This window comes from Dysidea avara, chromosome 9 (genome assembly GCF_963678975.1).
Source record: "Dysidea avara chromosome 9, odDysAvar1.4, whole genome shotgun sequence".
In the NCBI taxonomy this organism is placed as follows: Eukaryota; Metazoa; Porifera; class Demospongiae; order Dictyoceratida; family Dysideidae; genus Dysidea; species Dysidea avara.
Window position 1 is genome coordinate 24,516,489 of NC_089280.1, and position 25,324 is coordinate 24,541,812.

Sequence of the window (25,324 nt, forward strand, 5' to 3'; positions counted from 1 at the left end):
CACACTAATATGTGCTGCTTTTATAAGTTGTAGTTGCTAAGGTCAACCAATAATTAAGTGTACTTCCCTTTACACAAATTAGATTCAATTACAAGAAATCACCTAATATAGCTGTGTTGTTGTATATGAATAAACAAGATTCCTCTTATACAGAGTGGTGAAGAATGTATGGTTCTAGCTACTGTCAGTGAGGAAGATGCTGCCAAGCTGTTTCTCCAACATTTTGTGATGCAAGTTCCCTCTGGGAAGAACTACATGAGGGTCATACCACAAATTTAAGAAGGATGTTTATCAGTAATTCTCCCATGGGAACTATAGATTTATACAAACTGTTTGATGTGCCACAAGAACATAATTGTACTTTACCATTATGAAATCATGCTTGTTGTACTGTCATACAAACAATAATGTAGAATATAAAAACAGCTTGTGTATATCTATATATTATTATATCCATTGCTAAACTCAACATATTGTCAGCAAAAAAGGGAGTGTCCAACCAACTATGTACAAGTAACTGGAAATAGCTGCAACTAAAAGAGCTGATACGTATCTGGTGTGGACATAAATGCAACTAAAATCACTCACTTACACATGTCTAAATGCAGTATCGTTACATTCCCAAACTCAGTTCCAATGTTAAAACAGGAGCTTGAAATTCTGGTACCAAACCTGAACTAGAACCATAACCCAAAGATTCCTATTCTGGAAGTAGTTATTCTAGAACTGGAACTATAATTAAAATTACATTGCTACCTGTACTGGAACAACACTATTATCAGATGGAAATCCCATATACCCACAAATGGTCTGATTTTCTACCTATTGTTTGTAGGATATAAGATGGAATTCATTCACAACAATCTTATTTTGCTATAGCTCAAGTGCATGATATTTTGCATAAAAGAGTTCCATCCACACTTAAAATTCACAGACGATTGAACTCAATCTCATTAACTGCCACTTGTCAAGTCATCTCTGACCATCATTGCATAATTATGGTTATTCATTTTTCATAATGTTCTGTTCTTTTGGAGCTCTGTTACTTTTAGAAACCCTCCTAATAAACAACTCCGTTCCTTTTCAATTGATGCTTTTGCTTTCTGTTAGTATAAGTTTGCATTCGTCTAGTACAGTTGTGTATCTTTGTTTTGATGAAATAATGTTGTAGGTGGATTGTTGTAATGGTACAGTTGTATGATTATGTTTGGTTGCTATGTGTATTTACCTATGTTATTATTGTAAGGGAAGCACAATTGTCAGCCTTTTCTTTTGCTTATCTTTACAAAAATTGATAAGCTAATCTAATTCTGTTTGGTGTTCCTATTTGTTTCACATGGATACATGATGTGGCACATCTCATAACGTTTGGTCAACCTAGCAAGGAGCCCAGTAACATGTACATTTTGGACAGTACTGTGACCAGAGTAGGCCTTCTGTTTTGTTGTATCTATTTGTTTCATGTGTTCTTATGGTTGGTGTCACAATCAGATTTAGGAGGTGTCTAGTGACATGTACACTGTGGACGGAGTGCAGAGTAAGCCATCTGTCCCACTGCTTGTGTACTTGATTCATGCATTCCTGCTGTAGTTCTCACAGTTTTCTTGTGGTCTGATTGTATGAGCTAGTGGATGGCAGCAATATACATAATAATAAAACTGTTATTGGTGTTGGATACACTTTATGATAAATTGACTGCATTAAGGTTATAGGGGAAGTACCTAGGGGAATGCATGGCATATGGGACAACGTTGAAACCGGGTCCCTACTGCTGACCTAGTCTCGCGTGGCCAGACCGCTGTTCCGCGCAGGGGCTTATCGATTGTAGATTATAAGCGCCCGCGCCGAATAGGGTCTGGTACACTTCCAATAGGCCAGTTGTGTTCGCGACCCAGCAAAATGTTGGGTGTAAATTATTTCCATCCACCTATAGGCGCCGGATAGATTTTATTTAAGACTTAGAAATGGAAAGGACTGCCCATGTCTGTGGAAGTTCGTCTATTATAGATGCAGCAATTGAAGATTCCATTCAAGATCTAGGTTTAGACACCATCAAACCCAAGCAGCGCGATGCGATACAAAGCTTCTTGTCTGGAAATGACACGTTGGTTGTTTTGCCGACTGGTTATGGGAAGTCTCTCATATATGCAGTTCTTCCGCTGATTTTTGATAAACTGAGAGGTAAGACTAATCAGTCAGTAATTTGGTTCAGTGGTTTTATTTTACTTACAGGGTGCCAAAAGGAAAGCATTGTTTTAGTTGTAAGCCCTTTGACAGCCCTGATGATGGATCAAAAAAGAATTTTATCTCAGAAAGGCCTATCAGTGGAGTATGTTGGAGAAAAACTCGAAAACATAGATGATGTATTGAAAGGCAAAGTACAACTTGTGTATATCAGTCCAGAAAGTTTACTGGGCAATGCAAAGATCAGGAAATGTTGTTGACTTCTGTGTACTCCCAAAACTTAGTAGGATTTGTTGTAGATGAGGCTCACTGTGTGAAGATATGGTAAGCCAGCTCGTAGCCGGGGTGTGGCAACTTCCGAGATATCTGATACAGTTCCACCACATGTTTTTGATTTATAATTTGCTATAGCAGTAATTACAAGGGTGAAAGGGGTGTCAGACCTCTTTAGTGTACCACCTACACTTTTAGGTAGACGTGATTAATTTTAACTACACATTTGTTTTCCAAAATATAGGGGTGACAAGTTTCGGAGGACGTTTGCTGAGATAGGGACAATCCGGAGCTTGATTAATAAGGAAGTAAACATTCTTGCTCTCACAGCCACTGCTACACATGAAACAGTGAAGAGTATCTTTGAACGTTTGTCAATGACTAATGTTAAAATGGTCGGACTTCCTCCTGAGAGGCCAAACATCAAGTACTTTGTTATCCCTATGCCTAAAATGGCTGATCTTTGTTCAATACTAGCTCAGGAGCTTATAAGCATGAAGGCTGACATGCCTAAAACAGTTTTGTTTTGTCAAAGTTTGCCGCAGTGTGGTGATTTCCATGTAAGAATCAAGAGGCTACTAAAACAGAACATTGCTATACCACCAACAGCTCCCAGTATATTTCCTTTTCGAATGCTCAGTCTTTTTACATCGGCATCTAGAACAGTGATACGGGAGAAGACCCTACAAGAATTCTGTAAAGAAAAGACCAACTTAAGGTTGATCATTGCCACTACTGCTTTTGGCTTGGGGGTGGATTGTCGAGATATAACTCGAATCATCAACTGGGGTGCACCCAATTCCTTGGAAGAATTGGTTCAAGAATCTGGTAGAGCTGGACGAGATAGTAGTGAGGCAGAATCCATTTTATACTATGGGAAAGGAGCCATGACACACATTTCAAAGCCCGTTAAGATTTATGGAGAGAATCAATCTCACTGTAGAAGAACGCTCTTGTTCAAAGATTTTCTTTTCAGTGATGTTGACAAACACGATATTGTTGCATGTAGATGTTGTGATTTGTGTGCTCGATTGTGTGTTTGTGCTAAGTGTAAAAACAATAATTAAAATACAATTTTAAAGATCTAAGTTTATAATTTTCTCTTTACGCCACTCAGTCACTGCTTTCCAATCAAATGTTTGGAATAAAGGACTCCTCTTGTATGATTGGAGATTCTGTTGACTACTTTCACTGAACACATCATCTGACACCAACTGAGATACTATCATAGCCAAATCTTTTTTAAATGCAGGAAATGTGTGATAGTCCTTATTCTTACTAGCATCAGCCTCATCTTCAAAACGACCACACAGTTTATTGATAATGCCCAGTGTATGTCCTACAGTTTGTATGCACTGGGGCTTCAAATTTGAACACAGGTTCTCCATCATAGACTTCACACGCCCATTTAAATGTTCCATATGTAGATCGCAAGCTATATTGTGTCCAATTCTTCCAACAGTATTGATAGTTCTCCCCCACTTTAGCTCAGTAACCTGTCTAGGTGACATCACCATAGTCTGAGATAATAATTTGAATGCTTCCAAAGCATAATTTCGGCGGCCAGTATGTTTAAATACAGGCATCAGAAACCGCCAATATCTAATAATGCGATCGCCATCACCCTCTTGTACAGCATCATGGAAGCCATGCCACAGCAAGCCTAAACTCATGACATCCAGTGCATAACTGTAGTCAGTTCCTTTGGGTGGTGTTTTTGAGTTGCTTGAGAATAAATTTATCTTGATCCAATTTCGAACTACGCATTTGGCAACATCATTGCAAGTAAAAACTCTGGATGGCTCATCTTTCATAAGCTTTGTGACACCAGCAACAATGTACCCGTGCAACACAACCATCAAAAAATCTTCTGTTGCCTTCATGCACTTAGAAGGATCACTCTTAACGGCAGTACGGTTGATTAAGTTCCTAAGTTGATACAGCGTGCCTTTATCTTTACTTGACTTCTTGGTGTATAGTCGCTTCCACATTGCCTGTAGTATATTAGTAACACTTGTACTCAAATAATACACCTGTTACCCGTAATAGACACATTCTAGCATGCCAGTCAGCAACAGCAGGAACAAAACCCTCCAATCGATGTAAAGCTGATGTGTCATCATCCCGTAATGTAATGGCACCTCTAGCACGAGCAGCAGTTAACTGATCACCAAAAAGCAAGATCTTGATTAATCTTGAGTCATCAACTGTATAATCTTTTCCCTCTACAGACACTGTCTTGGTTGCAACATGCACTGGAACATAGTTACTCAAATCATCTAACACCTCAGTCATTTCCTTCAGCAGAGCTTCATTCTTCAGAATCACACCAAGTGGTACCTAGATGCAGATAGATATTACATATATCACAAGTATCAGAAAATTTAGATTACGTCGCCTACAGTATATTATATATCTAATACAACAAATCCATGACACGTAGCTATCTACTGTACAAATTTTATAGAATCAGTTATATATGAATATACATACCACTTCAGACTTGCAAGCCATTTCCTTAGAAAATGCACTGGGGATATGCCATGTCACCAAACTTTGCTGATCCTTGAATTGCTCCATGCTTTGCACCAAAATCCTACAATAATCAATGTATTACAAAGAGACACTAAGCAGCAGAATACACACCTTGCTACTAGGGTTTCAAATTCACTGAGTAACTTCTCCACATCATCCGAGCTAGGCAAAAAATTATCAGGATATATGTCAATAGAAGAAGGACAATCATCTGATATTTCAGCAGTGTTGACTCTATTCTGCACAGCATATGAATGAAAATAATGCAATGACCGTGTAGTACGGTCATGACGTTGGAACGAAGGCCGTACATTCTTATCTATGTTGTCCCCTACTATGACATATCCATTCACTGGCTGGTTGGCAGAAACAGTTAAGCTGATCTCATCAGGGCTAACTGGTGACTGGATCAACATAGGACTTTGGTGCACTTCTGCTGCCGTGACACCATTATCATGTCTTGGATGGCAACTCTCATTTATAGCACTCTCAGTATTCGCATCTTGCAAATCATTCAGGTCAAAGTCATCGTCATCATCCAGATCAAATTCATCATCATCGTTGAGATCAAAGTCATCATCAGATAAAAAATCTCCAAATGAAGAGTCACTGCAGCAGCTGCTATCATCATCTTCGTCGCTGTCGTTTCCATCATTTGCCATATCCAAACAAAGTAATGGGTCACTATTGGCCCGTGGCTGGTCATCGGATACCTAAAAGTATTTTAATTTCAATGCTAATAACCATTATTTTTTATTTATTTTATTATAGTGCTAAAAGTCACCTGGTCCTACAGCCTGTTAAAGATGTTAAGACGATAAGGTGTGTTTAAAAGTTTGAGATTATGAACATGTCTAACCTTAATAGTCATCAATAGCTTGTTCACCCAAGATATCACATCTGCATCATGATTATCAGACAGTTTTCTAACAGTGTTAGCAGTTGCTGTCACTGATACGGTGATCATAAATGGTTGTAAGCATCGAAAAACCTGTTACAAATAGTAGAAGAGTCATTAAACAGACAACATTAATACCTGCTTGTGTACTCCATTTGCATATAACATCATTGACACAGCCTTTTGAACTTGGCAAAGTTGCTTGCATTGCATCTTCAATACCATCGAAACTATGAAACAGATAAACTTCTCCTTAGCATTAGGCAGTAGATCATGTAGGAACATCCAAAGTGTAGGAACAGCCTCCTTCAATTCTAAGCCCAATAATTCCCAACTAAACTTTTCAAGTTGTTTTGGAGACTCCCTTAACATTGATTTATTTGTTGGAGAATTCAATACCTTCATCTCTTCACGAGCTTTATTGGCCATTGCTTTTATTGTGCAGTCATGTAGGTCCTCTGACTCAACAACTTTCTCTGATGTAGCATTGTACGACTTTCTGCTTAGGGATGTTACAATTGGTTTACGCTTTGGTGTAATACGGTGGTTCCTTACGCGGCCATCTCTGCCTTTAATCTTCACCTACAAAATAATGATTTCGATAGATTTTTAAACATGCATAGCTACTCACAGTTACTTCTGGAGTATTGGGTCCTGTGGATACTGTTGATGTGGTGTTCTATTTGACAATTTAGTATAGGAGCATACTGGTACATAAAAATTGCTTACTATGGCTTCATTTTCATCAGCTTCTCTTTCTTGATCAGGTTCCCCTAGTTGGGCAGTCTCAGCAGATCGCTTCTCTCCTGTGTGTGGCCTGGAACAAGACAACTCTGTCTGTGGTGGTGCACTTAAATTAGAAAGAATGTCAGAGGATAGCTGGTTAACTTTCACAACAGCTTTGTTGTAGTTTATCAAGTTTCTCTGACAATGTGCACAGAAGTATGCCTTTTCTTCAGTTAGCTTCTCAAAAGAATTCACTGACAATCCTGGCCATGTGGCAAAAATAAGTCGATTCAAAATCGCCAGCTCATTTGAACAACTGTTTGCCTTTCCATATAACAACTTGCGGTATCTTCGAGAACCGTCAGTGTCACACTGAGGCTGTAAACACAGAGCACAAGACTCCATCTACCTCGAGTCCATCACTCAAATACAGGCGCATATGATCTAAGACCAGCACGAGTTGGTCAACGCCATATTACTGTTAAATAAAGTGCGAACACAACTGGCCTATTGGAAGTGTACCAGACCCTATTCGGCGCGGGCGCTTATAATCTACAATCGATAAGCCCCTGCGCGGAACAGCGGTCTGGCCACGCGAGACTACTGCTGACCCGGATTAATTAAAGCCGAGACGTGTTTCGGCTAGTCTCGAGCGAGCGAACGAGTCTACATTTTGAGCGTTCGATTCGTGTTGAGTAAATATTGCAAATTCAGCCTAGCTGTAGGTTGAAGACCAAAAAAAAAAAAAAAAAAGTCTTCACCTACTGACAATAGCTACCCTTCACCACAGATACCCTCAGTTTCGTGCTACATACTGCACTTACTAACAAATAGGCGTGGCTGAGCATATGTTGGTAATGCGATAAGTGCATGGGCGTGGCTCACGAAAGAGCTACGCGATAGCGTTTATAAGTTCCACGTCGTCAAACGAACAATTTCGTTTATCACGTGATCCAATCCGGGTCAGACCCGGATAAATTGTAAACCGGGTCAGACCCGGGTGATCCGGAGAAAATGTGACCCGGATGACCCGACCCGGTTTCAACGCTGATATGGGAAAGAAGGGGGATAGCACATTGTACTGCATTAGTGGACAAACAGTAGTTTGGAATTTCAGGCAAGTTATTTTGCTGCCGTACCTATGGACTATGTCAATCTCTTCTAACATATTCATCAACATCTTGCCAAGTCTGGTCACCCTCTTAGCAACACCATCACTGATATAGCCAAGCCTGTATTACCATAGTTAAGTAGCTGTCCTAATAAAGGAAGCCATCACAATTTACTAAAGAAATCTCTCTTATAAGTTCATTACTTGATATAAGAAAGTGGTTATCTACATCAAGGTAGATAGTCATGCAGTATAATTATTCTGATTTACATTGCTATCTGATCACTAACTGTTACACTTCAATGTGGTATGTATATAAGGCTATGTCGTAGCTATGTTACTTACTTGTAAATATATAGCACCTTACAAGACTGAATGCTTATAGATATTGGCATAATGGTTTGATTTTTTTTATATTGAGATGTCTGCATTACCTATGTACACACCCGTACATAAGATTCTGTCTGTATAGCTAGATAAAATATGTATCTAAGATTACCCTGGTAGATGGCAGAAAACTATAAACTCCTCAGCTGGTTTGTTTATATGCATGTACGTACAACACAGCAAAGTGTAACAGTTGGTGATAGCAATGTGAATCAGAATGTACACATGACTGTTTACCTTGACACTAGCAAGTAACAGATGGGTCACATTCTTAGGGGATTTCTTTAGTAAATTGTGATGGCTTCTTTTATAGGCAAATATTTTGGTAAAAGTGGTCATTCTCAGTATACATGGTACTGATACAAGGTGACTACATCTGTTGCTGACATATCATGAGCTTTTATTAGTGGTTGCTTGGAGACACAGAAACAATAGGTTTATTATCTCTGGAAAAAATACAACTTCTATTGATTGTTTCTCCAACATATTGGGTACTTGAGACATTAAGTTCAACTTTAGCATTAGTGTTAAAGATAGCTGTATATATTCTGGAATTGCTAAAAGTAAGTGTGAATTCTCACCATTTTATATGCATACCATCAATATGAGACTTGCTATTGTAATATCACTTCATTCAAGTACAGCAAACAAAATCATTTAGTCACACCAGCTGGTATTAACTGTTGTACAGTATATAACTTGACACACAATAGATGCTGCTTATAAGCCATAGTCAACTTATCTTGGACAGAGTGTACTTCCTTATCAATTGCAAGAAAATCACTTTAACCATGCACTATTTGCTCATCTGGTGGTTTACAAACTGTTTGATCTGCCAAAATTCAATATAGCACATAATTGAACTTTACCACTATGGACTCATGCTTACATGTTTTACTAAAGATGTAAATAACAGTTATTCACTGGCTTGTGTATATATATAATGCTACGTAAATCATCTTGGCTACAAAAAGGGAGTATCCAACAAATTACATGCAAGTAAATGGTAATAACTGCAGCTGTATGTGGTGCAGCCAAGAATTAATGTAAAAAAACTTATCACTCCTACATGCCCTGCATTCAGTCTTGTTGCATTTCCAAACTAAGTCTCGATACTGGAATTAAAATTTGGCTAAACCTTGAATGCTTCCAAAGATTTCTGTTCTGGTTCTAGAACTATAATTCCAAAGATGCTGGTTCTAGAACTAAAGCCAAAAATAAAATACATCTTAACTGTAACAACACTGTAGAAAATGGAATTTCCATATGCCCATAACTGGTATGAATCCTTTACCTCATTAGCAGGGGTGGATCTAGGATTTTTCTAAGGGGGGAACACTGGTGGAAGTGACTCCACATTGTGTGAAGCACACTTTGTGAATGCAAAGAATGAGCTTTCTGGGGGTCTAGGCCATACCCCCCAGGAAATTTTTAAAAGTTAACATTTGAGATTGAATTTGGTGGCAATTTTAACTGAAATCTGATATATAGTTCAACACTGAAAATAATTGTATAGCTACTGAGATAGAAAACAGAATTAGTATAGTGTATGGTGTTGTTTTGTATAGTTCCAGTGAATCATCTGCATGACACTGCATTGAGCCAATTGATCATGCATGTCTAGTAGTATCAATCAAAATATTTCTTTTACATTTTCTGTATCATGGCATGTAAAATAGCCTCCAAATGCCATTTTGGATCGCCTATTTTCAATTTATTTCCTGAATATCCCTAGCTTTGCATGTGTACACATACTACATTCATAGTATATACATGCAGTTGTGTATCACATGAAAACAGGCAATTTCTGATTTAAATATCACATCAGATCAGTAAAATGTGCACGACTATGTTTATTGACCTCAATTGGACTGAGTCTATGGATGGCCTAACCACTGAAAATTTCTGGGCTCTGGCCTTGTGTTTGCAGGACCTCAGATGACCATCATTGCGAATTCATTTTAAAAGAATCCAATTTTGCTATAGACACAATATTTTGCATAGAACAGTTTTCATCCAATTTATTTGAAATTATATCAGCCACTTGCCACATACATCATCTTTCACCATCATTGCATATACATAGTGACGCAATTTGTATAAGGCATCTACTTCAGAATTCTGTACCTCTTTTTTTGGTTAGCACTTCAATTTTCTGCTTAGCTATATATGATTGACTCAATGACTTTGCATAAGTATTCACTTATATTTTCTTGTATGTAGGTAGCTTGTTGTAATGCTACAGTTGTATGGATATGTTGGTTGCTAAGTGCTTTTATCTGTGTATGTATGTGACTGTAAGGGAAACATGATTTCAGGTTTTGCTTCCCTTGCTTTTTTACAATCTTATCTAATTTTGTTTGTCGTACCTATTTTTTTCACGTGTCCATGACATGGATGCACGTGTGATGTGGCATGTCTCACAATTTTAGTCAACCCAGTGTGGAGTCCAGTTACATGTACATTGTGGTCAGAGTGACAGTACTAGAGTAAGCCTTCTGTTTTGTTGTATCTATTTCTTTCATGCGTTCTTGTGGATCTGGTCACATATTTTGCTTCACTGTTATGATGTATGGAGACTGAGGTGCTGGATACAATTTTCACAAAGATTGAAGTGCTGGATAGTCTGTATCTTATTTTAAATTCAAATCTAGTGGATTGCATCATAACTCCAGTGGATTGCATTAAGGTTAGGGGGGAAACAGATTATTCTCTCCTGTTCTATACTTATCATCCACTATAAGGTAAAAGTGTCTAGTGCATGGTTTTTTATAATAACAGCATTTAGGAGGATCCTCTTTCTACAGCATGCTATTCCTCTAGGCTGGTATATGAGACTGTATTGGGTGCAGACACTAATAGTGAGTTCCAGGTGTTAATAACCCATTGAGTGAAGAAGTTTAGTCTAAGTGTTGCCCTTGATTGCTTCTTGCAAAGTTTCAAAAAATGTCCCCTAGGTTTAATGTAAATAACTGCAACCATTCAATATCGTAGAACCCTTTCAAAATTGTATACATCTCAATTAAGTCCCCTCACTTACATCGGCAGTAAACTGATTACAATCTGTAATCTGGTTGTATATGGGAGCCTTTCTAATCCTTTAACAAGTTTATAGTGGCACTTTTTCAAGGATATCTATATCCCTAGTCTAAAAAGGTGCCACAACTGTACACAATACTCTATATGTAGCCTCACATAATATTATGTTCTATAAAACCCAGTTCCTGTATCGTTGAATGTGAATGTCATACACCTTGAATTCTATTAAACATCAACATTGGAAGTCTTCTTCTATTTACAACTGAAAGTGGCATAGGATGTAACACTTAAGCAAAATTTATAGCCTTTGAAGTGTAACTCAGAATTTGTGGCATGGATTACTCCTTGAACACATACTGTGTTTAGTGGCTGCTGCACATCAGTTTAGACCATGTTTAAATGTAATTTTTTAACTTTGATTGGGTACTGGCACAGGATGTCAGTATTCCATCAGTGCAATCTTCAGTCTAACTTTTGTGCTTGTAATTGTAATTACACTGTAAAGATTTAATGAATAAATTTGAACTTTAATTACGGTGGTTAGCTACGTAGATACTTTTAGCTATTTATAGCTTTAAATTGTGTGTCTATAACACCATGAACGGATATACAGTGAATAAGTCAACTATTAGGTTGCCAGTTCCTTATTATACTAAGTATAAAAATATAGAAGTGATTTTGTACATCTAATCACAAGTTAAATACAAACCTAAAATATATTACACTTACATTATATAGCTAGCTGTACATATTATGGTGCTGGTTCATTTGCAGTAGAAATGTTCTGAAAAATTAAATATTCTCACATAACTTCACCTGGGTGTATGGTTTCCTTGGTTTTCATTCTTTACAGGATTTGTTAACATTCCAGTAACCAATTCTCCTGTAGAAGCCACATTTCCTGGTGTAGTTTGAGATATTTCTGTAACTGATTCTTGTTCAGCATCAGTAAACGCATTCAAATTTAAACCTTCTTCCACTGGATTGGGATGTACTCCTCTGTCACCACTGTGTCGACATACAAGTAAGTTATCCTCAAATGGTTTGAAGTATGATCCAGTATTAAATTTCAAATAGTTATCAGCCATTACACCATTTAACAAGTTAACATAGGTAGTCACAGTTGATTAACAAATTAGCTTCAAATCTAAGCATTAAAGGGGATCTACAGAGGATGCATAATTCAGTAAACTGCTACATACACTAGATAGTTTCTAAGTCCGTATATGTTTACAAAAGGCAATCTTTTCACTATTACATAAAAAGCTATTGTTCATACAGCCAACACTTAATAGCTAATGTAAGCATCACAGTATACTAATATGAACCCATGACTATACATGCTTACTTATTTTGGTAGTGAAAATGTAAACACTTATAATGGCTACAGACACTTATAATGGCTACAGACACTCTATTCATAGTCATATGCTATTGCTAAGCCCACCAGTCTATATTATTCTGTTCTGTGAATACTATCCCACTAGGGACCTGTGAGAAGTTTTAAAGCCTGTGAAAAGCTACAGGGAGCCAGAAACGAGTAATTAAATGTGAAGAATGCAGAAAAAATTCCAGACCTAGTGGTGACTTGATCCCCAGTCTAGGCATGTGCCAAAAGAGCTACAGCAGCTGGATATTACTAAGATAACTTTGATTTGCTCATATTTGGATACGTTTTTGTTAGAAGTTTTGGAATTTCAGTTCGTTTCAGCCAGTGACCAAATAGCTTTCATATTTTTTTTGTGTATGTGCTGTTGTGTTCATATTTTATACTGGCAAGAAGAATTGTGTGATGAAAGGTAAGTTGAGTCAATAATAACAAAGCTTGCAGAACTGATTAGAGTGTCTGTGACCTATTTTACTTCATTTTTGACAAACAGACTGTTTTCTTATTTACTTGTCATGTATTGTGCATAAGTAGTCATACAAAAATGGTCTTGTTTTAGATGTATTGTTTGTTGTTTGGCAAGTTAGCTAGAAGACATAGCATCTAGAGATAGCTGCAGTATGTGTCTGTAACTTCTTACTGGCAAGTGGCTAAAGAGTTTCCATCAGCTTCTCTAGCCTCACAAGTTCCATGAATACATGATGGATCACAGGTTGTAAGATCAACCTGAGCTACTACAGAAGAACAGCAAATATAATAGCAAATAGTTGACATGTACACATGAAATTCTTTCTTTCTTTCTCTCTCTCTCTCTCTCTCACACACACACACACACACATGCACACGCATGCACACTTGTGCATATGCACATTGGTTACACTACTCCATTAAAAATAACAACACCCATTATATTGGCAGAATCCACAATTATGATAACACCATTTTAGGGTGTTTGTAATAAAAATGATTGGAGTGTTATAATGTACAGTAATACGTTATCTTTGGGACTGAGGAAGGGGTCGTTAGACCTGTGAAACTGTTGATTTTTATTCACTGCTTCCACCATACTATTAGAATATTAAAAAGGTGCTATACACATGAGTAACACATGATATAATAACATAAATGTCAATTGTGTACCTTTACTGATCTATAACACTTCCATCTCTTACACTAAACACTAGACATTGATATTTGCCATCACGTTTCACTGAATCGATAATGAGGTGGTGAGTGGCTCGGTGAGTGGTGACTTTTAGTGATCTGAAGTTTGGTGACACAGAAACAGAGTAACCAGCATTTCCATTTTTGGTGTGATTGTGAAACTATTATGAAACCATCCCACCCAGTAGTGATTTGGATCACCATCCACTTCACATGATAAAGTGATGGGTAGACCAGGTCTAGTAACAGTAGCATTGAGTGGGGGCTGATTATCTGTGGTTTGGATATAACTGTAAGTAGAAAAACTAATAAAACTTTCTTATCGGTGTTGTGCTATTTACCTTGTATTAGTTTACTTGTCCATTCTTGGAAAGTGAAGCATGTCAACTCAAAAGAAATGTTACTGTGAAAGCAATCAATTTGGAAGTTGTTAATGTAGTAGCCATGTTGTAAAGCTGGATGCACTGCTATTGCTCCATCAACTGTGCAGTTTGGATGTGGTACCCTGACATGAATAAAAGTAGGTCTATATTCTCCAACAAAAAAGCAACTTCCATTGACTCTTTCTCCAGCATAAAGGTTACTTGAGACATTAAGATAAAGTTTAACATTCCCTATTCAAGATAGCTGTATTCTGGTATTGTTATGAGTGTGGATTCTCACCTTTATATATGAGTGCCATCAATATGAGACTTGCTATTGTAACAGTTCTAGTCATCATCTAATTTAAGTACAGCAAAATCATTCAGCTGGTTTTGACTGTTATAATTTGACACACAATAGCTAGATGCTGCTTTTATAAGCTGTATTTAACTTACAGTACCTTGTACTTCCCTTTACACAAATTAAATATAATTTTATCAATTGCAAGAAAATCACCTTAAATTAACCATTAGATAGTTGCTTATCAATGGGAACTTTAGATTTATATATACAAATTGTTTTGTATGCCACAATTCAATATACATAATTGTATTTTACCAGGGGTGGATCCAGGGGGGGGGGGGGGGGTTTGGGGGCTGAAGCCCCCCCCCCCCCCCTTCATATTTAGGCTTTACTTGATCAATATGCTGAGTATTGTAATGAAATTTTGTCTTAGCATAATTATATGATCACTAATAATACAAATACTCATAAAACCACCTTATAAACATCTTTCCAAGGTATTATCAGTGGATTTTTGCTAAAGTTTATGCAACAAGGACCCGGATCAGCATTGGAGGTGTACAAGATCGAGATACTCTAATAGAGCAGTCAACTAACTACTCTAATAGAACATTCACTAGAAACATGTAGTTGGTTCTGTTATGGAATTTTTCCAAATCTGCCTGCACCTATACATACAATGAAGTGCATTGGTCTGTTTAAAGGGCTTCATTCTGCTTGTGTAGTTAATATGTATGGAAATACTTAATTCAGGTACACAATTTCCATTGAAAATGCTCTCAGATTCAATCTTGTATTGTTCAAATTTCAAAATTTTCCACTTTCAACATAACATGCACCTATTCAGTGTTGTGCAATTGTGAGAAGGGTGCATCATGTACTTGGTTGTCTGCACCTACCCAAACTTTTCCATTAGCAAAATGCTTCAGAGAGACCTATATAATCTAAAGGCAGTATATAAAATATCTATAGGTATGAATTTTATGTGGAAATGTCTCCAAATTGCAGTACTTTAGCATCTATTTTTCAAAATTTTCCTGGGGGAGCATGCCCCCAGACCCCCCTAGTTCCAGCATGCAAAGCATGCTGGGAAGTGTGCTTCACACACCTCTACCCAAGAGATTAGTACCTTGAGTTAGCCCCCCCCCCTTTTATAAATCCTAGATCCGCCCCTGTTTACCATAATGAAATCATGCTTGTTTACATAATAGTTATACCACGGGCACGAGTGCTTTGCCTGATATATACGCACAAGCACAAGGGCTGCAGGCTCGAGTGCAAGTGTGTATATACAGGGATAGCACGAGTGCCTGTGGTATAACTAATATGTTCTACTTTAGCATGTAGACCCACCTAATTGGCAAAATCTTTAGTTGCTATACCCTTCTCTTATATAGGGAACCAAGTAAGCCGTGATTGTGGGATTGAATTTTGCCAAACAAACTGTGGTTGTGGGATTCAATTTTAACACATTAAACAGTAGTTTGATATTATTTTTGCTAATAATTATAGCAATTTTAAGAGACTAGTGTTAATTATGTTACTTTAATTGCTACATTTACAAAAGTAAAAAACAAACTACTGTTGATGTATTAAAATTGAATCCCACAATCACAGGTTGTTTGGCAGAATTCAATCCCACAATTACAGCTTGCTTGATTCCATATATAAGAGAAGAAGATAACAGTATAACATCAAAGAAATCTGATGATTTCTGGAGATAGTGTGCACTCCTATTAGGTGTGCAATGTCTAAAGTTAACAAGATATACGCACTGGTGGCAGTGTGTATATCTCGTTAAGGCAGTGCGTAACGAGATATACGCACTGCTTTAATGAGATATATGCATTGGTAGCAGTGCATATATCTCATTAACATTTTGAGTCAGTGTGATATGTAGTAGTTGTAACATGGGCACGAGTGATTTGCCTGAAATATACACACTCGCACTCGGGCTGCGCCCGAGTGCTCGTGTGTATATTTCAGGCAAATCACAAGTGCCCATGTTACAACTAATATATTCCACTTGGGTGAATCACCTGCAAGTTTACATAGAAATTGCTGGAATGCTTTGCGAGTGTATTTATATGGGACCATGTGACTTTCAATTGTGGATAATGTCGTAAGAGCAACGACAAGGCACTGCTGAGAGGCCGAACGTAAGTGTATCATCACGAGCATGCAGATCGCTTCAATTGTGGGTACGCAATTAAACACAGGAAGCCCAAATACAAGCTGAACAGCTCATAATGAAGCTTAAGTGCACTATAAAGTACTTACTATACTAGCCATGAATAAATTAAAGCAGTGAATATGTTTACAGCACTATAATGGCCTAGCCAATTAAGCGCCACGCCCAGTCACTACGCGTGTGTGACATCGCACCAGGTGTCAAAACGGCAATGTAAAGATGATTCAACTACACTAAAGTACTTACTTTACTAGCCATGAATAAACTAAAGTAGTGAATATTATTAACACTAATGGCCAAATCAATTAAGCGCTACACCCAGTGTCTGTGGGACATCCCCACGTGACTATTGAATGTAACATGTTTAATATAAACTAACCTGTGACCTTCTTCATTCAGTAAAACAATGAACTATCTTCTTCCCCAAGTCCATGATCTATGCCTTGGCTCACTTTACAAAACTAAAACCCACTATCGATCCTGTGAAGTGTCGCTATATTAAAGGAGAGGAGATCACACAGTTTCATCAAAGAAATCAAATGATTTCTGAGAATGCTTGGAATGTATTAATGAGAATAGGAGGTAGTATATACAAGTTATATCCCTCCTAGTATATACAAGTTATATCCCTCCTAGGAGGGATATAACTTGTATATACTACCTCCTATTCTTATTACTGCATTCCTGAGCACTGCTAGCAGTGCTATTATACCACTTATACACCTTCTCTTCCCTTTGAAGTGAGGTGTGAAAGTGGTATATGTGATATATGTAACACTTTCACATCTCAGATCAAAGGAAAGCCAGTGCATATATATATATCACATATCGCAGTGACTCAAAATGTTGACGAGATATACGCACTGCTACCAGTGCGTATATCTTATTAAGGCAGTGTGTATATCTTGTTACACACTTCCTTAACGAGATATACGCACTGCCACCAGTGCATATATCTCGTTAACTTGAGACATTGCATACCTAATAGGTATGCACACTATATCCAGAAATCATCAGATTTCTTTGATGTTTTACTACTATCCTCTTCTCTTATATAGGGAATCAAGCAAGCTGTGATTGTGGGATTGAATTCTGCCAAACAACCTGTGATTGTGGGATTCAATTTTAATACATTAACAGTAGTTTGTTTTTTTACTTTTGTAAATGTAGCAATTAAAGTAACATAAATACCACTAGTCTCTTAAAATTGCTATAGTAACAATAATAAAATCAAACTACTGTTTGGCATATTAAAATTGAATCCCACAATCACAGTTTGTTTGGTAAATTCAATCCCACAATCACAGCTTACTTGGTTCCCTATTTAAGAGAAGGGTATAGCAATTACAGATTTTGCCAATTAGGTGAGTCTACATGCTAAAGTAGAACATATTAGTTATACCATGGGCACTCATGCTTTGCCTGTATATATGCACTTGCCCTCGGGCCTGCAGCCCTCGGGCTCGTGCATATATATCAGGCAAAGCACTCTTGCCCATGGTATAACTATTATTGATTGTTGTGCAGACCTCAAAAGAGTATGGTGCACAAAAAAGGGTACAATTGCTACTGTCAATTACAAAAGAAAAACAAACTTATATAATTATACAATATTTACTATACACAAGACCATATATACACATTGATAAATTATTAAACAGTTACTAGTCCAGCTAGGCTGCGCTTGAATTGGTCAATCTCTGTTACTAATCCAGCTAGGCTGCGCTTGAATTGGTCAATCTCTGTTAAATCAATCACGTGTTGGGGTAAGGAATTCCAAATATTGATTGCAGAGGGGAAAAAAGAAAATTTATAACAGTCAATTCTAGTCAATGGGGTTAAAAATCTCTTATCATGGCCTCTGGTGTGATGTAGGTTAGGATTAGGAAAAAGGAAATCATCAGCATTAATATCGATTTGGTGAGATCAAGACACACGATAGTGTGTCGTGCGGCCCAAGAAGCCGGCGCGCCACACCGTGAGTATATTAACAGGAAGAAAGAAAACGCAATTTTCACACCTATGTAGCTCTGTGATCCCTTATCCGATTGGAACCAAATTTGCTGGAGACGTGCCGCCCAGTTAGGGTAGTCTACATTCCAAATTTGAAGAAAATCGCTCCAGCCATTTCCGAGATACGAGCGAACAAAATTTCGTTTTAATTTCTTCGTTTTTTTCTTCTTCTTCTTCTTCTTCTTCTTCTTCTTCATCTTCTTCATTTCGCACACTTCGCAAAATTCGCCATAAAACACGAATGCGTGCTCGGATTTGGCTGAAATTTGGCACACTTAAAGGGCTCATTAAGGCGGATCTCCGTACCAACTTTGGTAGGAATCCGATGAACATGCACGGAGTTATGACCGATTATTTGCGTAAAATAAGGTCGAAGGTCTGTCACGCCTACAGGGTAAACGCCTTGGAGGAATCAGTTGAAAATTGATATGTAGATGGAGCAACCATCGTAGGAGTGCCTTTTTGTGGTTTGAAAGGAATTGGGATAAAGACCATGGAGATATGATACGAAACCCAACCTGTGTCAAAATTACGCGATCAATTTTTATGAATAAAAAAACTATTAGTTTTCGTATCTACCAGGCAAACCGCTTAGAGGAACGAGCTGAAAATCAGTATGTAGCTGGAATAATCATCATAGAAAGTCCTTGCAGTAGTACAGAAGAATCGGATTACAAATCACTGAGTTATGATTCGAAAGGCAACTAGGTGCAGCAAATGCGAGATCGAGATACTCTAATAGAACAGTCACCCTAATAAAGCATTCAGCTGCATTTATAATTTACTCAGCTATATTACATTGTAAGTTATTCTGTAGGGAATTCAGCTACAAATAAGTCACCCTGTAGTCAGATCAGCTAGAAGAAGGTACCTAATAGAGAGTTCAGCTACAAATAAGCCATCATGTAGAGAGTTCAGCTCAAATAAATCACCCTGTAGAGAATTCAGCTACAAAGAAATTGCCCTGTAGAGAGATCAGCTAGAAGAAGTTACCTTGTAGAGAGTTCAGTTACAAAGAAACAATCATGCAAAGAGTTTAGCTACAAACAAATCACCCAGTAAAAAGTGCCGCTATGAACAGATCACACTGTAGAGAGTTCAGTTAGAAACAAGTCATCCTGTAGAGAGATCAGCTAGAAGAAGTCGCCTTGTAGAGAGTTCAGTTACAAAGAAACAATCATGCAAAGAGTTTAGCTGCAAACAAATCACCCAGTAGAAAGTTCCGCTATTAACAGATCACACTGTAGAGAGTTCAGTTAGAAACAAGTCATCCTGTAGATAGATCAGCTAGAAGAAGTCACTTTGTAGAGAGTTCAGCTACAAAGAAACCACCATGTAAAAGAGTTCAGCTGCAAACAAATCACCTGTAGAGAATTCAACTACAAACAAATCACCCTGTAGAAAGATCAGCTACAAACAAGTCACCCTGTAGAGAGATCAGCTAGAAACAAGTCATCCTGTAGAGAGTTCAGCTAGAAGAAGTTACATTGTACAGAGTTCAGCTACAAAGAAACTACCATGTAGAGAGTTCAGCTGCAAATAAATCGCCCTGTAGAAAGATCAGCTAGAAGAAGTTACCTTGTAGAGAGTTCAGCTACAAACAAATCACCCTGTAGAGAGTTCAGCTACAAAGAAACTACCATATAGAGAGTTCAGCTGCAAACAAATTGCCCTGTAGAGAATTCAGCTACAAACAAATCACCCTGTAGAAAAGTAGATCAGCTAGAAGAAGTTACCTTGTAGAGAGTTCAGCTACAAACAAATCACCCTGTAGAGAGTTCAGCTACAAACAAGTCACCATGTAGAGAGTTCAGCTAGAAGAAGTTACATCGTAGAGAGTTCAGCTACAAAGAAACTACCATGTAGAGAGTTCAGCTGCAAACAAATCGCCCTGTAGAGAATTCAGCTACAAACATATCACCCTGTAGAAAGATCAGCTAGAAGAAGTTACCTTGTAGAGAGTTCAGCCACAAACAAATCACCCTGTAGAGAGTTCAGCTACAAACAAGTCACCCTGTAGAGAGATCAGCTAGAAACAAGTCATCCTGTAGAGAGTTCAGCTAGAAGAAGTTACATTGTAGAGAGTTCAGCTACAAAGAAACTACCATGTAGAGAGTTCAGCTGCAAGCAAATCGCCCTGTAGAGAATTCAGCTACAAACAAATCACCCTGTAGAAAGATCAGCTAGAAGAAGTTACCTTGTAGAGAGTTCAGCTACAAACAAATCACCCTGTAGAGAGTTCAGCTACAAAGAAACTACCATATAGAGAGTTCAGCTGCAAACAAATTGCCCTGTAGAGAATTCAGCTACAAACAAATCACCCTGTAGAAAAGTAGATCAGCTAGAAGAAGTTACCTTGTAGAGAGTTCAGCTACAAACAAATCACCCTGTAGAGAGTTCAGCTACAAAGAAACTACCATATAGAGAGTTCAGCTGGAAACAAATTGCCCTGTAGAGAATTCAGCTACAAACAAATTACCCTGTAGAAAGGTCAGCTAGAAGAAGTTACCTTGTAGAGAGTTCAGCTACAAACAAATCACCCAGTAGAGAGTTCAGCTACAAACAAGTCACCCTGTATAGAGATCAGCTAGAAACAAGTCATCCTGTAGAGAGTTCAGCTAGAAGAAGTTGCATTGTAGAGAGTTCAGCTACAAAGAAGCTACCATGTAGAGAGTTCAGCTGCAAACAAATTGCCCTGTAGAGAATTCAGCTACAAAGAAATCACCCTGTAGAAAGGTCAGCTAGAAGAAGTTACCTTGTAGAGAGTTCAGCTACAAACAAATCACCCTGTATAGAGTTCAGCTACAAACAAGTCACCCTGTATAGAGATAAGCTAGAAACAAGTCATCCTGTAGAGAGTTCAGCTAGAAGAAGTTACCTTGTAGAGAGTTCAGCTACAAACAAATTAACCTTGTAGAGAGTTCAGCTACAAACAAGTCACCCTGTAGAGAGATCAGCTAGAAACAAGTCATCCTGTAGAGAGCTCAGCTAGAAGAAGTTACATTGTAGAGAGTTCAGCTACAAAGAAACTACCATGTAGAGAATACAGCTACAAACAAATCACCCTGTAGAAAGGTCAGCTAGAAGAAGTTACCTTGTAGAGAGTTCAGCTACAAACAAATCACCCTGTAGAGAGTTCAGCTAGAAACAAGTCACCCTGTAGAGAGATCAGCTAGAAACAAGCCGTTTAGCTAGAAGAAGTTACATTGTAGAGAGTTCGGCTACAAAGAAGCTACCATGTAGAGAGTTCAGCTGCAAACAAATCGCCCTGTAGAGAATTCAGCTACAAACAAATCACCCTGTAGAAAGGTCAGCTAGAAGAAGTTACCTTGTAGAGAGTTCAGCTGCAAACAAATCGCCCTGTAGAGAATTCAGCTACAAACAAATTACCCTGTAAAAAGATCAGCTAGAAGAAGTTACCTTGTAGAGAGTTCAGCTACAAACAAATCACCCTGTAGAGAGTTCAGCTAGAAACAAGTCACCCTGTAGAGAGATCAACTAGAAACAAGCCACCCGTAGAGAGTTCAGCTAGAATAAGTTACATTGTAGAGAGTTCGGCTACAAAGAAACTACCATGTAGAGAGTTCAGCTGCAAACAAATTGCCCTGTAGAGAATTCAGCTACAAACAAATCACCCTGTAGAAAGATCAGCTAGAAGAAGTTACCTTGTAGAGAGTTCAGCTACAAACAAGTCACCCTGTAGAGAGATCAGCTAGAAACAAGTCATCCTGTAGAGAGTTCAGCTAGAAGAAGTTACATTGTAGAGAGTTCAGCAGTTTAGCTGCAAACAAATCGCCCTGTAGAAAATTCAGTTACAAACAAATCACCCTGTAGAAAGATCAGCTAGAAGAAGTTACCTTGTAGAGAGTTCAGCTACAAACAAATCACCTTGTAGAGAGTTCAGCTACAAACAAGTCACCCTGTAGAGAGATCAGCTAGAAACAAGCCACCCGTAGAGAGTTTAGCTAGAAGAAGTTACATTGTAGAGAGTTTAGCAGTTTAGCTGCAAACAAATCGCCCTGTAGAGAATTCAGCTACAAACAAATCACCCTGTAGAAAGATCAGCTAGAAGAAGTTACCTTGTAGAGAGTTCAGCTACAAACAAGTCACCCTGTAGAGAGATCAGCTAGAAACAAGTCATCCTGTAGAGAGTTCAGCTAGAAGAAGTTACATTGTAGAGAGTTCAGCAGTTTAGCTGCAAACAAATCGCCCTGTAGAAAATTCAGTTACAAACAAATCACGGTGGGGACTATTCTACGGAACGGAACGGAACGGAACGGAACGGAATGATGGACTAAACTGCGGAACGGAATGCTTTCTCAGATTGAAGCTTGCAGCTTACCATTGTTGTACAAGTTATCAGTGGCACTTCCAGCACGTACCCCAAGAAAGATAAAACGAATTTAAGGATCGATTGTGGGTTCTTGTTGGTTGTCATTAGTAACGAAGTACTAATTGTGGGAATAGCTGACTCAGTGATTTCATCTTCGGATATATCAAGTAGGGAACTTAATGCATGACTTGTTTTTACTAGTATGTGAGTTATTTTTACTTACTTGACTTTAGAATGTACAGTCTGATGCCCAGCCTTTCTAATCGGCATAAATCAGTATGTGTATAGCTACACTACAAAGGAAACAAGTATGGTGACAAGCTGAATCAACTCAGTCTAAGTAGAATCTAAAGGAATTTTGTGCAGTGTGTGAGGAGCAAACATTCAGATACCTCAAGGAGGCTATATTGTGTGAACATCAATGATTCATTAACAGAGTAGTGGACTATTGTCAGATATCTCAGCCTGAGTACTGAGTTGAATTCTGGATGGGGTCTATTTTACAGAATGGAATGCTTTCTGAATCAACTTGCAGCTTGGCTAGCTGCTATCATTGCTGAAATTGCATTTTATCAGTGGAACCTCCAGGAAAATGGAATAGGATAATTATAAAACATTAATTGATTGTTTAGGTAATCATGACTTTATTCAGTCTAATAAACAGAATATATGGTTGATTGAGTGAGGTATCACTTTCAGAATGTTCAGACGACCAGTGATGAGATGCATGGATTCATCGAATTTTTGTTGTGGTTGGAGACATTAAATATCCAAAAGCAAACTGACTGTATAATATTAATTCACTTTCTTTATATTTTCTCAATTTTGAGCCTGTATACAAATAATTGAATTTTCCTTGTTAATAGAAATCCTAGAATAAGATGGGAGAGAAACTTATCTTTGTTTACCTATACTGTACAACCAAGAGTTCGTAATACTGATTTGTATGGGGGAGAGTGTCTAACTCTCAGTATGGCCTGTACAAACACCCTGTGTAAAGTTCACCTTTCATCAAATCAACACCTTTACTGGGGGATAGAAAACTGTTGATTAGAGTTGCTGAAGAAGGTAAAGCCTTTGTTCTGAAATAAGGCCGAGGTGTTACTTTAAGCAGGGTGTTTGGTGAATGCATTCAAGTTAGACACTCTCCACCTTATTATGAGCTCTTGGTACAACTTCAAAGGAAATGAAGAAAGCATACAGATGAATCAATAAAATCATTACAGTAAGGTGAATTACAGACTAGTGAGATCTTGGTTAATTAATGACAGTGGTTGGAGATTAAGTGTGGTAGCTTCTTGCTCTTGAATATGTTGCAAAGTGGAAGTACAAATCAAAATGGGATATCAATTTCATTATGAAAAATTTGTATACATAAATAATCTAGCATTACTATTTCATTTGTCCTCCACTTAAACATGCTACAACAGTACTAGTGTCAGTACATTGGCAGTGAGTCTACCTTGAAATCTCAACTCTAGAGTAGATCCAACACAGGACAGCCTGCACTGTAACAAATACATGTGATCCCATTGTAATTTCATGGACCAGCTGGACTGGGAATCACTTGAAAATAGACGAACAAATTTAACCTGTTTTGTTTGAAGTGAAGCATGTGAAATGTTACACTTAAGAAATCCTAGGATTCTTAGGTGGTATGTAATTAATGTAAGTGTTCCATTTCAGGTCTGACTAGATACATTGAAATTACACACACATCCTGGTCCAAATCACGTTTGCCTGGTGGCTACGGGCATGGTTTCACATGCAGCTTATAATAGAGATTTGGCTGATCTTGGAGTTTTGACATTTAGCCTGATTCAAGGCTAGCAGTCAGACACATCCTTGAATTGTGCAACAGATAAAATCAGCTCACTATTGAATACGGCATTAGTCCACTGCACCAGCTGTTAATATATAAATAACTCCATGCATACACTTCAGTGATGTTTGCAGAATATACCCTCCTTGCGGTCTGCCAAAATATTTGCTCCTCACACACTGCACAAAATTCTTCAAGTTTTAATTCAGCTGGCTCTTTCCTGTTACCAGTATCTTCCTGCTTTCTTTATTTATACACTGACTTATGACTTGAAAGACCGACCCAGACTGTTTTCTAAAGTCTAACAGCTCACATAAAGTTCCCTTCCATATGGATGAACATCACTGATACAGCTCATCCCACAATAATACTTCGTTACTAATGACAACCAACAAAAACCACAATCGATCCGTTAATTCTTTTTATCTTATGTTTAACCACCCACTGGAGATGCCACTGCTAACTTATAAGGGAAGTTTCAGCAATGGTAAGTTGCAAGCTTCAGTTTGAGAAAGCGTTCCGTTCCGTGGTTTAGTCCATCATTCCGTTCCGTTCCATTCCGTTCCGTAGAATAGTCCCCACCACAAATCACCCT

The 25,324-nt window shown here is 38.0% G+C and overlaps 2 protein-coding genes across 3 annotated transcripts; one reads left to right on the forward strand and one right to left on the reverse strand.

Annotated features, from left to right (window-relative positions):
- The first annotated feature begins 1,787 nt into the window (after positions 1-1,787).
- On the forward strand, positions 1,788-3,545 carry LOC136265973 (uncharacterized). The gene is made up of 3 exons (XM_066060913.1): positions 1,788-2,181; positions 2,233-2,508; positions 2,702-3,545. The coding sequence occupies exons 2-3, from the start codon at positions 2,435-2,437 to the stop codon at positions 3,522-3,524; spliced, it is 897 nt and encodes a 298-aa protein (XP_065916985.1). The 5' UTR covers positions 1,788-2,181; positions 2,233-2,434; the 3' UTR covers positions 3,525-3,545.
- LOC136265968 (uncharacterized) lies at positions 3,409-7,233 on the reverse strand. Of its 2 annotated transcripts, XM_066060906.1 has the most exons (8): positions 6,620-7,233; positions 6,522-6,569; positions 6,029-6,472; positions 5,852-5,983; positions 5,104-5,705; positions 4,951-5,053; positions 4,498-4,797; positions 3,409-4,451 (listed from the first exon to the last, which is right to left on the reverse strand). In XM_066060906.1, the coding sequence occupies exons 1-8, from the start codon at positions 7,019-7,021 to the stop codon at positions 3,534-3,536; spliced, it is 2,949 nt and encodes a 982-aa protein (XP_065916978.1). In that variant the 5' UTR covers positions 7,022-7,233; the 3' UTR covers positions 3,409-3,533. The 2 variants fall into 2 exon arrangements, with proteins under 2 accessions (XP_065916978.1, XP_065916979.1); XM_066060907.1 differs by lacking the exon at positions 6,522-6,569.
- Positions 7,234-25,324: the final 18,091 nt, after the last annotated feature.